We start from the raw sequence: 17482 nt of genomic DNA, 5'->3' as shown, positions 1-17482 counted from the left end.
TTGGATTATAAGGACGGATTGAGGAAAAGCCTATTAAACATCCAATTGGGTTATGATTTTGCAAATTAAGCACCAAAACATCATGTTATACAACAAATTTGACAGAAAAAGTAGTTCAATACGCAGTAATGTTATGTAGTAATTACTGTATTTATGAATTTGGCACCAAAATATCATGATATATTGAAAACATTGACTACAAAAATGGCTTGGATTATCCAGAGGCTTGGATAAGTGAGACTCTACTGTATATAATGCTAATATTGTGCTATGCTAATAATATAATATATTGTATGTACATACAGCAGCTCTGAGTTCCCTTCGAAATGAGAAGGGTGGGAAATAAATGTAGTAAATAAATGTAGTAAATGAATAAATAAATACTTTTAGACTTCTGCTCGCCCAAAGTCTGACATGACTTGAAGACACACAACAACAACAACAATCCTAATTAACCTGACTATCTCATTGGCCAGAAGCAGGCCCACACTTCCTATTGAAATCCTGATAGGTTTATGTTGGTTAAAATTATTTTCATTTTTAAATATTGTATTGGTCTTTCATTGTTATTGTTGTTGTTTTGCATTACAAATAAGTTATGTGCAGTGTGCATAGGAATTTGTTTGGTTTTTTTTTTTCAAATGATAATTCGGCCCCTCAACAGTCTGAAGGATTGTGGACTGGCCCTCTGCTTAAAAAGTTTGAGGAGCCCTGTTCTATGCTAATAATATAATATATTGTATGTACATACAGCTGCTCTGAGTCCCCTTCGGGGTGAGAAGGGCAGGATATAAATGTAATAAATAAATGTAGTAAATGAATAAATACATAATTTTAGACTTAGGCTTCCCAAAGTCTGAAATGACTTGAAGGCACACAACAACAATCCTAATTAACTTGACTATCTCATTGGCCAGAAGCAGGCCCACACTTCCCATTGAAATCCTGATAGGTTTATGTTGGTTACAATTGTTTTCATGTTTAGATACGTTGTTTTGCACTACAAATAAGACGTGCAGTGTGCATAGGAATTTGTTCGTTTTTTTTTCCTCCAAATGATAATTCGGCCCCCTCCAGTCTGAAGGATTGTGGACCGGCCCTCTGCTTTAAAAGTTTGAGGACCCCTGGTCTAGAGTGACTCCCATGTATGTTGATGTGCTTCGATGCTCCAGTGGGAATTGGTGGAGACTCAGACATGGTGTAGGTCCAGTGATGGTGGAGACCCATCAATGGTGGAGGCCTTTAAACAGAGCAAGCCAGGCGGCTTACAAATGATATGTACATACAGTACAATATATTATTAGCATAGCACAATATCAGCATTATCTATTCTTATGTTGTACTATACTGCAATATTATTAGAAATATTACACGTAACGTGCGCGCCTTCCAAAGCTTGGCTGGCTTATAATGGTATTTTAATTATTATTTAATTAATTATTAAGGAGTGCTCAACTCAATGGAACCCAAATGAATACAACTCAAATCTTGGACAACTCAACGGAACCCAACTCAAGTGAACCCAACTTGACTCAAATGAACCCAACTCAGCTCATCAGAATCTGATGCCATGATCCCCATCTCATGCCATCTCCGGACACAGAGCACTGACGGAGAGCACATGGCCATGGGCCAAAAGGGAGGACAGGACACATGAACCAGCCATAAAACCCAACTGCCCTGAGGTGGGGGGAAAGGGACTCTAGAGTGATTGATGATACGGTAAAGGTCAAGGTTTCCCCTGACGTTAAGTCCAGTCGTGTCCGACTCTGGGGGTTGGTGCTCATCTCCATTTCTAAGCTGAAGAGCCGGCATTGTCTGTAGATACCTCCAAGGTCATATGGCTGGCATGACTGCATGGAACACCACTACTTTCCCACTGGAGCGGTACCTATTGATCTACTCACATTTGCATGTTTTCGAACTGCTAGGTTGGCAGAAGCTGGAGCTAACAGCGGGCACTCACTCCGCTCCCCGGATTTGAACCTGGGACCTTTCGGTCTGCAAGTTCAGCCGCTCAGCGCTTTAACACACTGAGCCACCGGAGGCTCCCGATGATACTGTAGCTAGGCCTATATACACGGGCAGTGGAGCAGACTCTTGTATTCTGAACATTAAAGCCGTATGGGATCTTCAGCCCTTGTGTGCCTGGGCTCTCTTTCAAAGAAGACTAACCCACACCAACACAGTTGGAGCTGACAAGCCTTACAATTTGCTCTAAATCCCTTACTCTCTGTAGCTTCTGCCTGCACCAGCCTGGAGGAAGGAGAGAGAGAGGACCAACTCGCAGGCATTTTGGGGGAAGAAGCAGGCTCCGAAGGAGGAGAGGGGGCAGGATCTCACACTCCCTTGAATGCAGCTCCCCCCCCCCCCGATCCAAGTGGGTCACACCAGCCCCGGGGGGCAAGAGGCTAGCTCCGGCCTTCCAGCGGCCACTCCGTCTCCTCAGGCCATCTCCCCCGGCCTTTCTGCGGCAGCCCCTTCCTCCCATCCCGTTGGAGCTGACAAGCCTCACTCTTCACCGCCCAAGTCCGTCCCATGTCACGCTTTGCGTGAACTCCGTTTTCTTTTGAGGCCCGTTTCTTCTTTCTTCACAAGCACCCACACAAACACACTCCCGTTTCTTACACACACGCCCTGGATACATCAATACTACTTTATTGTATCACATGTCTGATTCAGTGTCAATTCTATGTATATAATCAGTTTAATATAGTTATATGTAGTGGAAAAGCGAACCGCTCACACAGATTTAAATACCGGGAACTTTGTCAAAGCGCTATGGATCCAATCTGAGCCCAACAGAGTTTAAAACAAGTACCTTTATTCTACTGCAGTTTAGACGGATGGACAAATCAAAGGTGACCGCTGTGAAGAACATTTGAAATGAAGCTCAATATATCCTCATGTTCCTCATTTCTTTGGAGCAGTACAGAGTGTTGCAAGCGTGCTTGCTTTATCATAAACACCTTTTGTAGAATAAACATGTTGTTCACTTATGTTCCAGTAAGTAGCTTAACCACATTAACCACATCGACCGACCACAAGATGTTCCAGAAACATAGTGGCGACATACGGACACTTGCCTCTCCTCTGGAAGAAGGCAGGTTGCATCTTTAATAGAATAAGTTGAAGCAGACACCTTAATAATGCATAATTAAAAGCAATCAGAAATAGAATAGAAATAGAATAGAAATGCAGACACTTTGGCCCATCAACCCTCTCAATAGAGTCAACATACATCACAGTTCACAATTGCGTTTCTAAGTATTGCAATTCGTTTTCAAATACAGAAAATCGATCAGTCACTCCTTGTAGCCCTCACCTTACTATTGGGTGCATCAATAGATGTAAACATGCTGCTGCCACTTTGGGTGAATATCCGTTGATTTCATCACACCAGTGACGTTCTGTCGGGCTGCTTCCTTCTGCGGCCACGCTCTGACGTTCTCCATCAACCTCTTGGATCCTAACAAAACCTTTCTTACTTCTTTCCTCATAACTCTCCAAATGTTTCTTCACCTGCTGATTCGTTTTTACTAGTATATTTAATTTTTCCCAATTAATTCCTTATCTTATATTTATGGATAACTTTTTAAACTTCAAGTCTATTTCACTGTCTCCATTCTCCACCACGTACACCAAATTCCCAGTTTCATCATCTTGAACAAAGGTTATGTTACATTTACATTTCAACCGAATGTTTGTTTATCGGTGTAAAGATGTCATGATCATTGTGTTTTATTCATGATTGCTATGTTTAGGTTGACTGTTTAAGGTTATATATTTCAGCTATTCTTATACAGAAGCTGGGAGCCTCTAAGGCATGGCCAGGAAAAGGGGCGTGGCTTCACCTTGCTGGTGGAAGCCTTAGAATTCAAAATTTAGCAGTTGGAATTCGGCAGTTGGAGTTTGTCGGTTGAGCAGAGCAGTTGGTTCTATTCAGTGGGAAAGGAGTGTGATCGAAATAAAGAGATTGTGGGAGGAAGTTGAGCAGCTAGAGAGTTTTAGCGGAGAAGGGCTAAAATTAAAGTTGCTGAGCCTTTAGTAGGAATAACTAAAGAGCTGAGGTTACATCCCTAAGTCATAGAAGGACTAGGGTTAACCAGTTAAACTCCCCAGTCCAAGTTTGATCGGGTACAGATCAATTAAGTTCAAGAAGGACAGTATTCCTAACTGAAAGAAACAAGTCTTATAAAGCTAATACCATACTAAGCTCAGTGAAACGATTGAAAAGTCTTGCAACACTTACTGTACAGAAGTAACATCGTTCAACTTAAGTTATAACATTCTTGCAACCATCAAGCTTTGTACTATAAATAAACAAGTTACTGTTTCTTCAAATGTTGCTTATTATTTGAGCAAAGCATCTTTCAAAGGTGGTGGCAGCGACAACATAGAAAAGTGAAATACATAGAGGTAGAAGGTGAACCCTTCGCATTTTGGTGGCAGCGGTGGGATCCAAAAAGGTTCCATCCCTGTCATCACATCAAGTCTTCACAATCGGGTTCTATTATATTTCCATCAGACCATAACATTAGCTGAACAGTAGTAACACCAAGACATCCCATTCCTGTATCTTGTGTGAATGTATCACATCTTCCATGTTTATAGCACACGTGGTCCTATCTGTGTGAGGTGTGGTGAGCACACATAATCTGCTTCCCGCGCTTCCCACTGTTTTATTTCCATTGTGGTGTTTCCTTTATAAATCTTTGTATCTGAGCACAATATCTTACTTGACATTAAAGAAGGCATACAGAATATCCCATGGACTACTACAAGGGTTGTTGTTGTGTCACAAACCATTATCTAAATTGTGTCATGTTTTCTACTCACTGATCTCACAGACCTCACTCTTCCCTGAACACTCGGCATCCAAAGAACAGGAAACCTTTGGGTTCAGAACAAAACAAGTTGACAGTTTCAGCAGTTTTGTCCCTTATAAATCCCCCTCCTCTTTGTGGCAAAAAAATAAAAAGAGAGAGATTAAAAGCAACAATACAAAAAGGCAGAAATAATTTATAATGCTTCAACTACACATGAAACTAACTACTACATGAGATACAAAACTAAATCAGAAACAAACAGACCTGCGAAACAGTTACCTTCATACACAACTGAACTAACAGACAGGGATACATGCCTAAAGGCCTCATTCTATCTGTTAATTTTTATCTCTCATTATTCTACTCCCTTTAGATAATATAATTACTTCCAGAATGGAACGTACAGATTTCCCTCACTACTTCGCTCTTTGAGGATTCACAGTTTTGCGGTTTTTCAATAAACTCTAAAAGATTACTATAAATAATAAAAAATTACAATGTACAGCCTAAGGAGGGGAGGAAGGAGATGCCGAAGGGAGAGAAAAGGAGCCCAAGCGGCAACAAGAGGAGAAGGAGGCGATTGATCAACACATGATTTCTTGATAAAGACTTAAAATAGTGTATAACTACTAAAATAATGTAGAAATATATAGCATCCCTACTTTGCGGATTTTCACTTATTGCGGGTGGTTCTGGAACCCAAACCCCGGGATAAGTGAGGGAACACTGTATTTTAGTTCAATCTTTCTACAATACACCACATGTGATGAAATGTCCCAACTTTGAGCCTGCATTTCCAAAATTTGCAAGAGTTGCTTTTCTACGTGTTAGAATGACACTCTGGTGTCAATTAACACCATTCTCTCCAGGGTGAATTCTATGATGTCTATGTATAATCTTATTCTGTGAAAAACTCTGTCCTCACTCCATGCATTTCTATGGTTTTCCCCCTGTGTGAGTTCTTTGATGTAAACGTAGACCTGAACTATGCATGAAGCTCTTTCCACACTCCCGGCATGTATAGTGTTTCTCCTCAGTGTGAATCCTTTGATGTTTACGTAAATATCCACTATGACTGAAGGTATGTCCACACTCCAGGCATTTATAGGGTTTCTCCCCAGTGTGAGTTCTTTGATGTGAATGTAGTCCTGAACTACGAGCAAAGCTCTGTCCACACTCCTTGCAGTTATAGGGTTTCTCCCCAGTGTGAGTCTTTTGATGTGAATGTAGACCTGAACTCTGAGCAAAGCTCTGTCCACACTCCCGGCATGTATAGGGTTTCTCCCCAGTGTGAGTATTTTGATGTTGACGTAGAACTGAACTATGAGTGAAGCTCTGTCCACACTCAAGGCAATTATAGGGTTTCTCCCCAGTGTGAGTCCTTTGATGTGTATGTAAATTTCCCTTCTGAGTGAAGCTCTGTCCACACTCCAGGCATTTAAAGGGTTTCTCCCCACTGTGAGTCCTTTGATGTATTTGTAAGTGTCCATTCTGAGTGAAGCTCTGTCCACACTCCAGGCATATATAGGGTTTCTCCCCAGTGTGAGTCCTTTGATGTGCATGGAGGGTTGAATTATGAGCAAAGCCTTTTCCACACTCCAGGCAGTTATAGGGTTTCTCCCCAGTGTGAGTCCTTTGATGTCTTTGTAAGTGTCCCTTCTGAGTGAAGCTCTGTCCACACTCCAGGCATTTATAGGGTTTTTCCCCAGTGTGAGTCCTTTGATGTATATGTAAGTGTCCCTTCTGAGTGAAGCCCTGTCCACACTCCAGGCAGTTATAGGGTTTCTCCCCAGTGTGAGTCCTTTGATGTCTTTGTAAGTTTTCCTTCTGAGTGTAGGTCTGTCCACACTCCAGGCATGTATAGGGTTTCTCCCCAGTGTGAGTACTTTGATGTGAACGTAGTCCTGAACTACGAGCAAAGCTCTGTCCACACTCCAGGCAGTTATAGGGTTTCTCCCCAGTGTGAGTCCTTTGATGGTTACGTAGTCCTGAACTATGAGCAAAGCTCTGTACACACTCCAGGCATTTATAGGGTTTCTCCCCAGTGTGGGTCCTTTGATGTGAATGTAGACCTGAACTACGAGCAAAGCTCTGTCCACACTCCTGGCAGTTATAGGGTTTCTCCCCAGTGTGGGTCCTTTGATGTGAACGTAGTCCTGAACTACGAGCAAAGCTCTGTCCACACTCCAGGCAGTTATAGGGTTTCTCCCCAGTGTGAGTCCTTTGATGTAAATGTAGACCTGAACTATGAGTGAAGCCCTGTCCACACTCCAGGCAGTTATAGGGTTTCTCCCCAGTGTGAGTCCTTATATGTGTCTTCAGGTTTCCATGCTGACTAAAGCTCTTTCTACATTCAATACATTTATATGCTTTCTCCTCCATGTCAACAGTGTTATGTACATTTAATTGCAATGTGGACACTTGACTCTTGTTCTTCCGTTTCTGATTACTCACAACATTGGGTTCAAATTACAGGAAAGTAGATTCCTCCTGAACATTAAGAACTTCCTGACTGTAAGAGTTGTTCAGCAGTGGAACTCTCTGCCTCAAAAAGTAGTGGAGGTTCCTTTGGAATCCTTTAAACAGAGACCACATGCTCATCTGTCCAGGGTACTTTGCGCTTTTCCTGCACGGCAGAGGCCTGGACTGGGTGCCTCACGCAGTCTCTTCCGACTCTATGGTTCTATTCTAGAATCCAAAGTGAATGTAGGAATTCAGCAAGATCAGCCCCTTGAGAGGAATCCTTTTTCCTAGAGGATTGGTTTCCTTACTGCACTTTGGTTTCCAAATGCCTTAATATCGACTAGAAGCTGGTTCGTTTCCCATCACGGCAGGGGTGGCTCCAGAGAACTCTCACGTCCTGGTCAAGAAAGAAGACGCAAAAGGTTAGACATGAAGCCGCATACCTCTGGCTCAAGGCAAACAAAGCGAAAAAGGAAAGAAGAAAGGAAAGATGGAAGGGAGGAAACACAGAAGGACAGGATAAGAGAAGGAAGGAATCACGGAAGGAACTGAACCCTTTCCCCATATTAGAGGGCCACTGGGTCAGACCCAAACATGGTTCCCTCGGTAGAGCCCATGATGAGATGCAAAGACAGGCACAGCTCCAGCCACAAAGTCTCCTTCCTGCCAACTCCTCTTTTTCCTCCATCCAGTGGAAGATTTTCAGCAACAGAAGAAGAACTAGCTAGGCTCAAGGAAATCCTAAGAAAACTCGAGGCCATGGAGAGAAAAGGTCTTCCCTGGATGCCTTTGGGAAGAAGACTTCAGGGGGCCTCCAGATGGCCTGAAATGTTATCCCTTGATTCTATACGGCTGAAAACAAAAACGACTGGGAGAAGAACTGGCCTCAGAGGGAACTTCCCAAAGAAATAGCCTGGTGTTCTATCTCCCCAAACTCTCAAATGGTTAAGACAGATATAGAAGGAAGGTTTGTAATACTAACGATAGAACTGCAAACAAATACCGTATATTCAAGCATAAGCTGGCCTTTTCAGCATGTTTTTAATGTTGAAAAAGCCCCTGTTCTGCCTCCATGCTTAATTAAATGAACTGGAAGGACTCATAGCACGAAGGACAGATTGGAGACTGTAGTTGTGAAACAAAATATTTTATTAATAGACAAAATTGATCTCTTTTCCTCTTGATGCCACTATGAAGTCTCTTGTGAGGAAAGAAATCTTTGAGTCTATGCAGTTCTGGATAGATATTGCCACAGAGTATAAAGTCTTGTTATGACTGGATTCTTTGTATCTTTGAGATGACTTCAATGCAGTGTTGTTGACATGGCTTTCTCTATTGCTGTAGTCTATGGCTTTTTAATCTAATTTGAATACAGTTCCAACGTGACGTGAATTTCTGTGATCCTTTTACTTCCTACACTTCCTTCCAGTGCCTCACCAACTGACAAATTCTAACTGACAAAAATAACTGCCATTTCAGGCTGGCAGGAGCCAAGGCTAAGCTCCGCCCCTTTGGAACCTTAAAGAGACAGGGCAGCAGGTAATGTTTTGCCTGCTCGTGGCATGACACTCCCCACCTAAAACTTATTAATAAGTTTTACTCCCTTATTAATAACAAATAACTAACACAAAATATCAACTAATCTAAAACAAACTATAACTGTTCTAACTTGTAGATTCATCATCCCTTTGACTTCCTCTAGTGTTTCATCCTTCAGCTTTCCTACAGTCTCTGCAGATTGATCTGGATGAAATGGCGGGATGAAGTATGTGGTTGGCCTTTCAAAGTCCAACACTTCGATGACCTTGCGATCCTCCTTCATGTGAACTAAATCCTCTTCGGTCAAAGCTTACCTTTAATTCTGGAACATGGAAGGCAAACCTGTCCTCTGCGACGCTGCAACACCCGTTCAGGCCTCCCTGGACTGATACAAACTCTTGTCTCAACTCCAACACCTTTGCTCTCTGCTGGGCACTCTTTCGAAAGCTCCGCTCATCCTGGCACTGCTGCTTCACTCCATTTAGCTGTTGCTGCAGTTTGGTTACAACTGCTGCTATCTTCTTTAGCTTCTCCTCAGAATATGAAGGCTTTATTTGAAGATCAGCAACCTGCTGTTCTTTGACCAATAGCCTTTTACTAGATAATTGTTTCTGCTCTTTTAGCTGACCATGAGCTTCTTCAAGTTGATACTTTGTCTCCGAAGGTTTTTGAAGTTCTTGCTCATATACAGCAACTTCTCGGGGTTCTTTGGCAAGTTCAGCTCTTAATCGATTGGTGGTAGCCTGTGAGGTCATATATTCTGCTTGCAAATGATTACACATATCTGAGACATCAGAGTGGAAGTTTGTATGACTCACTATCATTTGTGATAATGCAGGATCACTTCCAGTGTTCTTGTGGCCATCTATATTATGCTCACTGTCCTTTTGAAGTTGTACTTGGCTATAATTTAGACAATTAATACTCTCTTTGTGATCAGCCATCCATTCTTCTTTGGTAACCTTTGCTGGTAGGGCGAAAATGTCGACACCAACATTGGTGGGTGGTTGCACTATTGGAGATATCATTGCAGCATCTATAGCTTGCTGTACAGACACTTGAGCTTCCGGGTGGTCAAAAGGTATATCTGATTTTGCCCTCTGAGTTGAGGAATTGGTTTGAAGTGCAGTCTGCGATGTGGACATATCTTCAATTTCATCTTCTTTTATGACAGACTTTGAAGCACTAGGCTGCTCTGAACTTCTATTATCAGTATGATTGTTTTCTTCATATTCGATAATATATGACTTGCCTGCTGGTTCTGGGGCGCTAACACTGTTTGCATGTGAGAGGAAACATACAAGAAGTTCCTTCTGTTGATTATTTTCTTTGGACAAAACTATTAGGTTGTCATGATCTGTAGTCCTAACTACTGAAGATTCTAAACTCTCGGTGTTTTGGAAACGTATTTGGATGTGATTCAAACAATCTAACATCTGTGTAGGACGTCCATTTGGCATGAAGCCTGTGCAAAAGGTTTGAGCATGAGAAGGCAACCTTTTGCGGTTTAAACATACTGGACCTAGGATAGTCCAGCCTATCTCTAGTTCTTGAGCTATTGGTGCTCCTGGTCGACCTTTTATTTGCTTTTTAACTGAAAACAAGTCTGGACAGTCTATACCAATAAGCAAAAGAATCTTTGCGCCAGGGTCGAATCTTGGTAACTTATGTGCCATGGATCTTAGGTGTGCATGACGCATAGCTATTTCTCTTGTAGGGATTTGTCTTTCATCTTTAGGTATATTTTGGCATTCTATGAACGTTGGTAACCTAAATTGTTTCATGCCATCAATAGTCCGGAGGATGAATCCAGATGCTACTCTCCCCACCATGACCTGATCTCCACCACAAGTAGTCATAACGTATTCTACCTCTTTTGATTGAATTTGAAAGATGTTAAAGAATTCAGGTGTTGCTAGGGAGGTGTCACTTTGAGAATCTAAGGCAACGTACATGCGTTTAACTTGATCTGGAGAGTTTTCAGGGTAGACATCTACCAAGCAAATAGGATGACATGTTCGTTCTTTTCCTGCTTCTCCACACAAAGCTGTGCAAGTTGATGTTGCTATCTTAATCTCCTTAGGTTGTGGTGTTTCCACAAGAATACATTCTGACTTTTCAGAGTTCTTTCCTTTCTGATGAGGTGTTGTTTCGCGGTGTAGTGCAGAGCAATGTTTTTCACTAAAGCATTCTTGACATTTCACTTTTCTCCTGCACTCCTTGGCTATGTGGTTTCTGAAAGTACCACATTTAAAACAAAGTCTTTGATCTCTGGCAAAGGTTAAACGCTCTTCATAAGGTTTGCTCCTGAATTCTTTGCAGTTATTCAGATCATGTGCTATTTGGTGTACTGGACATATTACTCCTGCTGATGTCTTTGTGTGATGTTCAACTGATTTGACCTTGGTTTCAGTTTTTCTAACTGTGACTTGTGGTTTGCTTTTGGTTTCTATGAAATGTTTCTTATCCTTTTTATTACTTTGATATAAAAGAGGAAACCCCGTTTGCAAATCATTCTTCTCTCTAGCTGATCTTAAGAGAAACTTCACTAAATGTGTAAATGGTGGGTATTTCCGTTGATGAGTTTCTTTATAAGAGAAAACTTCCCGGCCCCATACCTCCTTCAGTGAGAAAGGCAGTTTATCAATAATCTCTTGTTGTGTTAAATATTGATCTAAACATGCAAGCCCTGGTAAATCTGGATTTCCCTTAGCTGCCTCCAATTCTTCAAGCAAATCTGCATAATCCCATAATTTCTCATATTCCCCTTTTGTAAATGCAGGAAACGATTTAAGCTTTTGCAGAAGCAACGTTTCTATCTGTGCAGATGATCCATAACGTTCATTGAGACGGTCCCACACTCGATTTAAGGCTGCATGTGGGTTATTTATGTTTGCTGCATAAATTCTCTTCACCTGTATGGAAGAAGCAGGTCCCAACCAAGCAATCAATAAATTTAACTCTTCCTCTACAGGCAATTTTAGTTGCTTGAGAGCTGACTGAAATGTATTCTTCCACAACATATAATCCTCTGGCTTATCAGAGAATTTCTGAATGCCTCTGTCTGCTAAGTCCCTTCTTGGGTTTCTGTAGGAGGTGTAATTTAAAATATCAAGTGGGACTGAGGACTGTTGCAAAGTTGGTTCAGAGTTAGTTTGGATCTGGGGGTTTTCTGGAACCCAACTAGCTGCTTTGGGATTGAGACTGAATGCAGTTGTTGGCATTGTGTAGTTTGACTGTATTGAGTCCTGTGTGTCTACTGGAAAACTGTGCTCTAACTTGGTTTGAGATATATCATGCAATGGAACTGCTGCTTGACTTGCTACTTCTGCATACGGCAAATAATGTTCTTTGGGTGCAGAAACCTCTATAATTTCTGGTTGTGATACAAAAGAATTATTTGCTACTGCACTTTCTCTTGTTAGCACAGGAGGGGCTGCAATATTGATAATTTGGGTATTTAAATAAGAATCCACTTTTGTGACAGGATCTTCTGTTGTAACATCTGGAGGGAATGTATTTCCTAAGAGACCTTGCTCTAGGACTGAGGCCTTTACTTGTAACACCTCAGCCTTTGCAACCTGTGCTAACGTTGCTAGAGCAGCTTCTGTTTTAACTTGACGGGCCTTATTTTCTGCATCCATACCTGCTTGCTTGGCAGCGGCTGCTGCCTGCTCAGCGGCAGCTGCGGCTTCCATTTCTGCCTTCTTGGCAGCGGCCAAGGCATCCAGTTCTGCCTTCTCTGCAACAATTTGCTGTCTTTTCTTAAGAAACTCTATTTGTTTTACTGCGGCAGCTGCCTCGGCCCTAGCCTTTATGACCAGACTAAGGGATTGGCCAGAAGAACCACTATGAACAGAAGTCCCTCTTGTTCTTTCTGTTCTGTGGGATGTGTGAGATGATCTTGATTTGCCTGCTAATGTACACACAGACCTGTTTGACTTTGTATCTGTGTCTTTACTAAACATGTGTTGCACTTGTTCTTCATCAACAGTTTCCATAAGGGAGGCAGGGTCTTCTTCTGCCTGACCTTCTGATATTTTGTTATATAAATCATTCATGATGGTATCAAATTCTAGTTCCCTTCTCTCTCTCTCTGACAACATTTCTTCCTTATTACTTAAAGATTCTGATGTTTTCATATGTTCAAGCAAAGAGATTATATTATCTGAATATGTTATCCACTCACAGTATTGATGTTGTAATCTTTCCTTACAATCTAATATTTCTTTCTGCTGCCTAAAGCGATGGCTTGCTTGACTCATATCTAAAATTCTCTGCCATGATTTCTGATATTTAGGTTTCAAGGAATCTAGTTTATCTTGCCAGAAGGACAACATTTTTGAGGTAGGTTTAGATATTCTGCTCTTTTGTGAGGAAGAAGCAGACATCTTTAAGTCTTCTGAAGTTTGTGTCACTTTATATTAGACTGAATTGCTTTTGGACAGAAAGGACTGAATAGCCTATTCTCCGTTACTTTGGAATGTAGGTCTTTTATTCTCCTGTTGCTGTCCGTTACTAATAGTCCCTTAAATAAAGTGATCACTAACTTTTAAGATTCTCAGTCCTTTTACTGAGACTTAAAGCTTTTTAGACTTAAAAATAACTATTGTGGTCCTGAAAGCCACATTTTCCTCCGAAAGGCTTCCCTCAGGTTCCTTCAAAATGGCGCTGCCCTCTATGACTGCACTCTCTCTACAGTCAAAATGGCTGCTTAACTCCTTCTTCTTCTGAGGTAGTTTTCACTTCTCCTCAGGAAGGTCAAAAGAAAGAAATCAACTGCTACTTGGGAAGCTTAAAGAAAATACACTTTTACTGGAGAAGCTCAAAGGAAAATAAATTCATTTTTATTCAGGAAGCTTGAAGGAAAGAAATTCACTTTTACTTGGGAAGGTCAAAGGAAAGAAATTCACTTCTCCACAGAAATTCACTTTAAGAAATTCACTTTTACTGGGGAAGCTCAAAGGAAAGAAATTCACTTTTACTTGGGAAGGTCAAAGGAAAGAAATTCACTGTTCTGCCTCCATGCTTAATTAAATGAACTGGAAGGACTCATAGCACGAAGGACAGATTGGAGACTGTAGTTGTGAAACAAAATATTTTATTAATAGACAAAATTGATCTCTTTTCCTCTTGATGCCACTATGAAGTCTCTTGTGAGGAAAGAAATCTTTGAGTCTATGCAGTTCTGGATAGATATTGCCACAGAGTATAAAGTCTTGTTATGACTGGATTCTTTGTATCTTTGAGATGACTTCAATGCAGTGTTGTTGACATGGCTTTCTCTATTGCTGTAGTCTATGGCTTTTTAATCTAATTTGAATACAGTTCCAACGTGACGTGAATTTCTGTGATCCTTTTACTTCCTACACTTCCTTCCAGTGCCTCACCAACTGACAAATTCTAACTGACAAAAATAACTGCCATTTCAGGCTGGCAGGAGCCAAGGCTAAGCTCCGCCCCTTTGGAACCTTAAAGAGACAGGGCAGCAGGTAATGTTTTGCCTGCTCGTGGCATGACAGCCCCCCTTGGCTTATACTCAGGTGAGGGAGGGAAGGAGGGAGGCGGGTGTTGCTGATGGGCAGCCCTCACCGTTTGCAGTCCTTGTCCTTGTGACTGAATGAAGGTGGGCACCTCCCTGAGGTTACAAGACCCTACTTGAGGAAGGGCAAAGAGGTCCCCATTCTTCACCACCGGCGGATATGCTGAGGGAAAAGTGCCCGGCTCCCCCTCCTCGCCAGCCCCCTCCTTGCCGTCCTCGCTCACCTGAGCGAAGAGAAGGAGGCGCTGTCGAGGCTGACAGGGAGGGGAGCCAGGCCCTTCTCCCTCAGCGCACCCACCAGTGGAGAGGCATGAGCTTGCCCTCCCTCAAATGCGGCCTCGTTGCCTCAAGAAGGGTCCTGGCCCTCGCTGCCACCGTGATCCCAGCTCAACTAAAAAGGAAGAGAAGGCGGAGAAGGAGAGAGAAGACGGAACACGGCCAGAGAGGGAAGGAAGGAAAGAAAAGGGGTTTCTATGGGGAAAGGCGGAGGCCTTTGAACCCTCTCCTGCCCAGCCACGCATTCCCAGGTCACTTCGGGGGCCCCTTTGGGCCCCAGCTTCTGGCAGGCCTCTGTGGGTTCAACACCTTGGCCTCCCCAAGCCAGGCCTTGGAGGGACGGATGCCTCTCCGCTTCTGACCCGCAGCCACACCTGGGGCCACCTTTTCGCCCTTCTTCTTCCCCCCTAGTCCCACTCCTTTTTTTCTTCTCTTCCTTCTCCTCCTTCCTCTATTCCTCCTCCTGCTGCTTCTTTTTTCTATGTCTATTGTAGTTGGACAGTGATCTGAAATAACCTTTGATTGGATTTGAGCCTTTAAAATAAGGATTAATCCTTCTCCTCCTTCATGTATTCTTCCTCCTCCTGCTTCTTTTCTTCCTTCCTTCTTCTCCTCCTTCTATTCTTCCTCCCTCTTCCTTTTTCTTGCTCTCCTTCTCCCAAGAAAATTAATTTATATGGAAAATTAATGAAAGTTAGTGAAGCCGGGGATACCTGCTCAGACCCCTGGCCATTGACCTGAGTAATCTATGTTCAGCTTGATGAAGCACTGCTCCGCAGTTGGACTGTTACGGCAGCTAGCTGGCCTTCCGCAGGTTCTACTGCATTTCAGGGATTTTTATAATTTCATACTCTTACAATTTTATTAGTGGGATTTTATATGCACTGTTGAGTTTACTTATGTCTTTATATTTATACTTGTGTATTGTTGTTTATATGCGGGGCACTTGGAATGCTTCTGTGAGCCGCCCCGAGTCCCTTAGGAGAGATGGTGGCAGGGTACAAATGAGGTTTTATCATCATCATCATCATCATCATCATCATCATCATCATCATCATCATCAATTGCTACACTGTGATGGTAAGGGATACAATGAAAGCAGTAGCCAGAGGAATGTTATTAAAAAACAACAAAATTTAAAGAAAACAAGAAAAAAAGATTAGAATAAGGAATTAGAGATGAAACATATGCTAGAAAAGGATAAACAAAGCTATATAAAAACATTAGCAATGAGAAAATAGAGTAAGAAAAGGCACAAAGAATTTTGATATTTTTAAATGGAGAATTGTCAGTCAGAAAAGTCAGACGCCAATTAGAGAGCAAAATAGAGTTTATTAAAGCAACAGTCCAAAAAATAGCTCAACAAACTAAAAAGACTTAAAACACTTAACTTTCAGTGTTATTAAGTAGAACAAGCAGGAAAAAAAACCAAAAAACAAGAACTAGCAAATAATCTGGATTAGCCAGAGATATAATCCAGGTTAAACTTGAAGTTCTAGAACTTGACCCAAAAGTTCACAATGGGCTGAAAAACGGAGGCATGAACTAAGCAAGCAGTATTGAAGCCCACAAACCTTTCCCAAAACTCAAAAGTACAAAAAGGAGTTCAAAACAAACAAACGCACAAACTGAGCTAGGGAACTCCCAGCTGAGAGCAGCAAAGACAGCGAAACAGTGAGACTCTGGCGAGCTCACAGCAACCGCTGGTGGAACATACACCAAACCAAGAGTTAAAGGAGCAGAGCGGGAAAGTATCGTCAAGCCGGTCCGAAGTCGGGATAAACCAGCAGCGCCAAGCTGCTGCAGAAGCAAACGCCAAGCCAGGAGTTAAAGGAGCAGAGCGGGAGAACGTCGTCAAGCCGGTCCAAAGTCGGGATAAGCAGACAGCGTCGGTATCAGGAGTGAAGGTAGTAGTCAACAACAGCAGACAGCCACGGAATAGAGAACGACGCCAAGCCACGGATTGAGAGCAAAGAGCAAAGCCGAGTCAAGTTCCAGTCCAAGGTCCGAGAGGTTGAAGTCATCCAAGAAAGTCACAACACGAAATGGCACAAAGAGCCAAAGTAACGAGGGCAAACAGCAGCTAATACAAAATAGCAATAACAGTGCAGTCCAGGAAAACCCACACAATTCCAGCCCTCCGTTGCAGAATAACCCAGATTAAACTTACATCCGTTGCAAAGTCCCAGTTCAGTCTTCAGTAACACACACAGGAAACCCAGTGGCGCCCAGCAACACCTTGCCACACGCAAGGTATAATGGCCAAACAACCCCAATATATCCAGGTCTCCCTGGGCGTCCAAACTATTCACGCCCAAAGAGCAGGTGTCTCAACTTCTTAATCTGAATCAGAACTCCACACAGCCAATGCCCTTGGGTCAGGCGTTCCTAATTCCTCATCAGAGTCCCAATCATCCTGCCCGTGCCCAACTCTATCCACACCTGTGGACCCCCTCTCACTCCTCCAAGCAGACCAAGTGGGATCTGCTTCTGAAGACACCCAAGCTTCCCCAGCATCAGCAGTATCCATGGGCCCTGATTCGTCCCCAAGCATCTCCGGTGCCCGTGCCCAGTCCGTGCCCAATTCCTCCGTTAACACCTGTTCCCCAGCATCCATTTCCACCTCAGGATCCCCACATAAATCCTGCTCAGAAGACTCCCCATCAGTCTCCCTGACCCTTTTCCTAAACAAATCCTCCAATGAGCCCTCCTCGCGAGGGCTTTTCCTTCCTCTCCTGATCCTACCACTATCATTCACAGTCTCTGAAGGCGCATTCACAACAAGAATACTTTGAATACAGTAATAGAAACTCCAAATTATTAGCCAAGGCAG

At 42.6% G+C, this 17482-nt stretch overlaps 1 protein-coding gene across 1 annotated transcript; it reads right to left on the bottom strand.

Annotated features, from left to right (window-relative positions):
* Positions 1-2804: 2804 nt before the first annotated feature.
* Positions 2805-8301, bottom strand: LOC134294562 (zinc finger protein 420-like). Its single transcript, XM_062966101.1, has one exon. It carries the CDS (start codon positions 7209-7211, stop codon positions 5766-5768), a length of 1446 nt encoding a protein of 481 aa, XP_062822171.1. The 5' UTR covers positions 7212-8301; the 3' UTR covers positions 2805-5765.
* Between the last annotated feature and the right edge of the window lie 9181 nt (positions 8302-17482).

Source organism: Anolis carolinensis, unplaced genomic scaffold (genome assembly GCF_035594765.1).
Source record: "Anolis carolinensis isolate JA03-04 unplaced genomic scaffold, rAnoCar3.1.pri scaffold_17, whole genome shotgun sequence".
NCBI lineage: Eukaryota > Metazoa > Chordata > Lepidosauria > Squamata > Dactyloidae > Anolis > Anolis carolinensis.
Note: the sequence above shows the minus strand (reverse complement) of the source record. Positions and strands in the feature narration are given on the sequence as shown.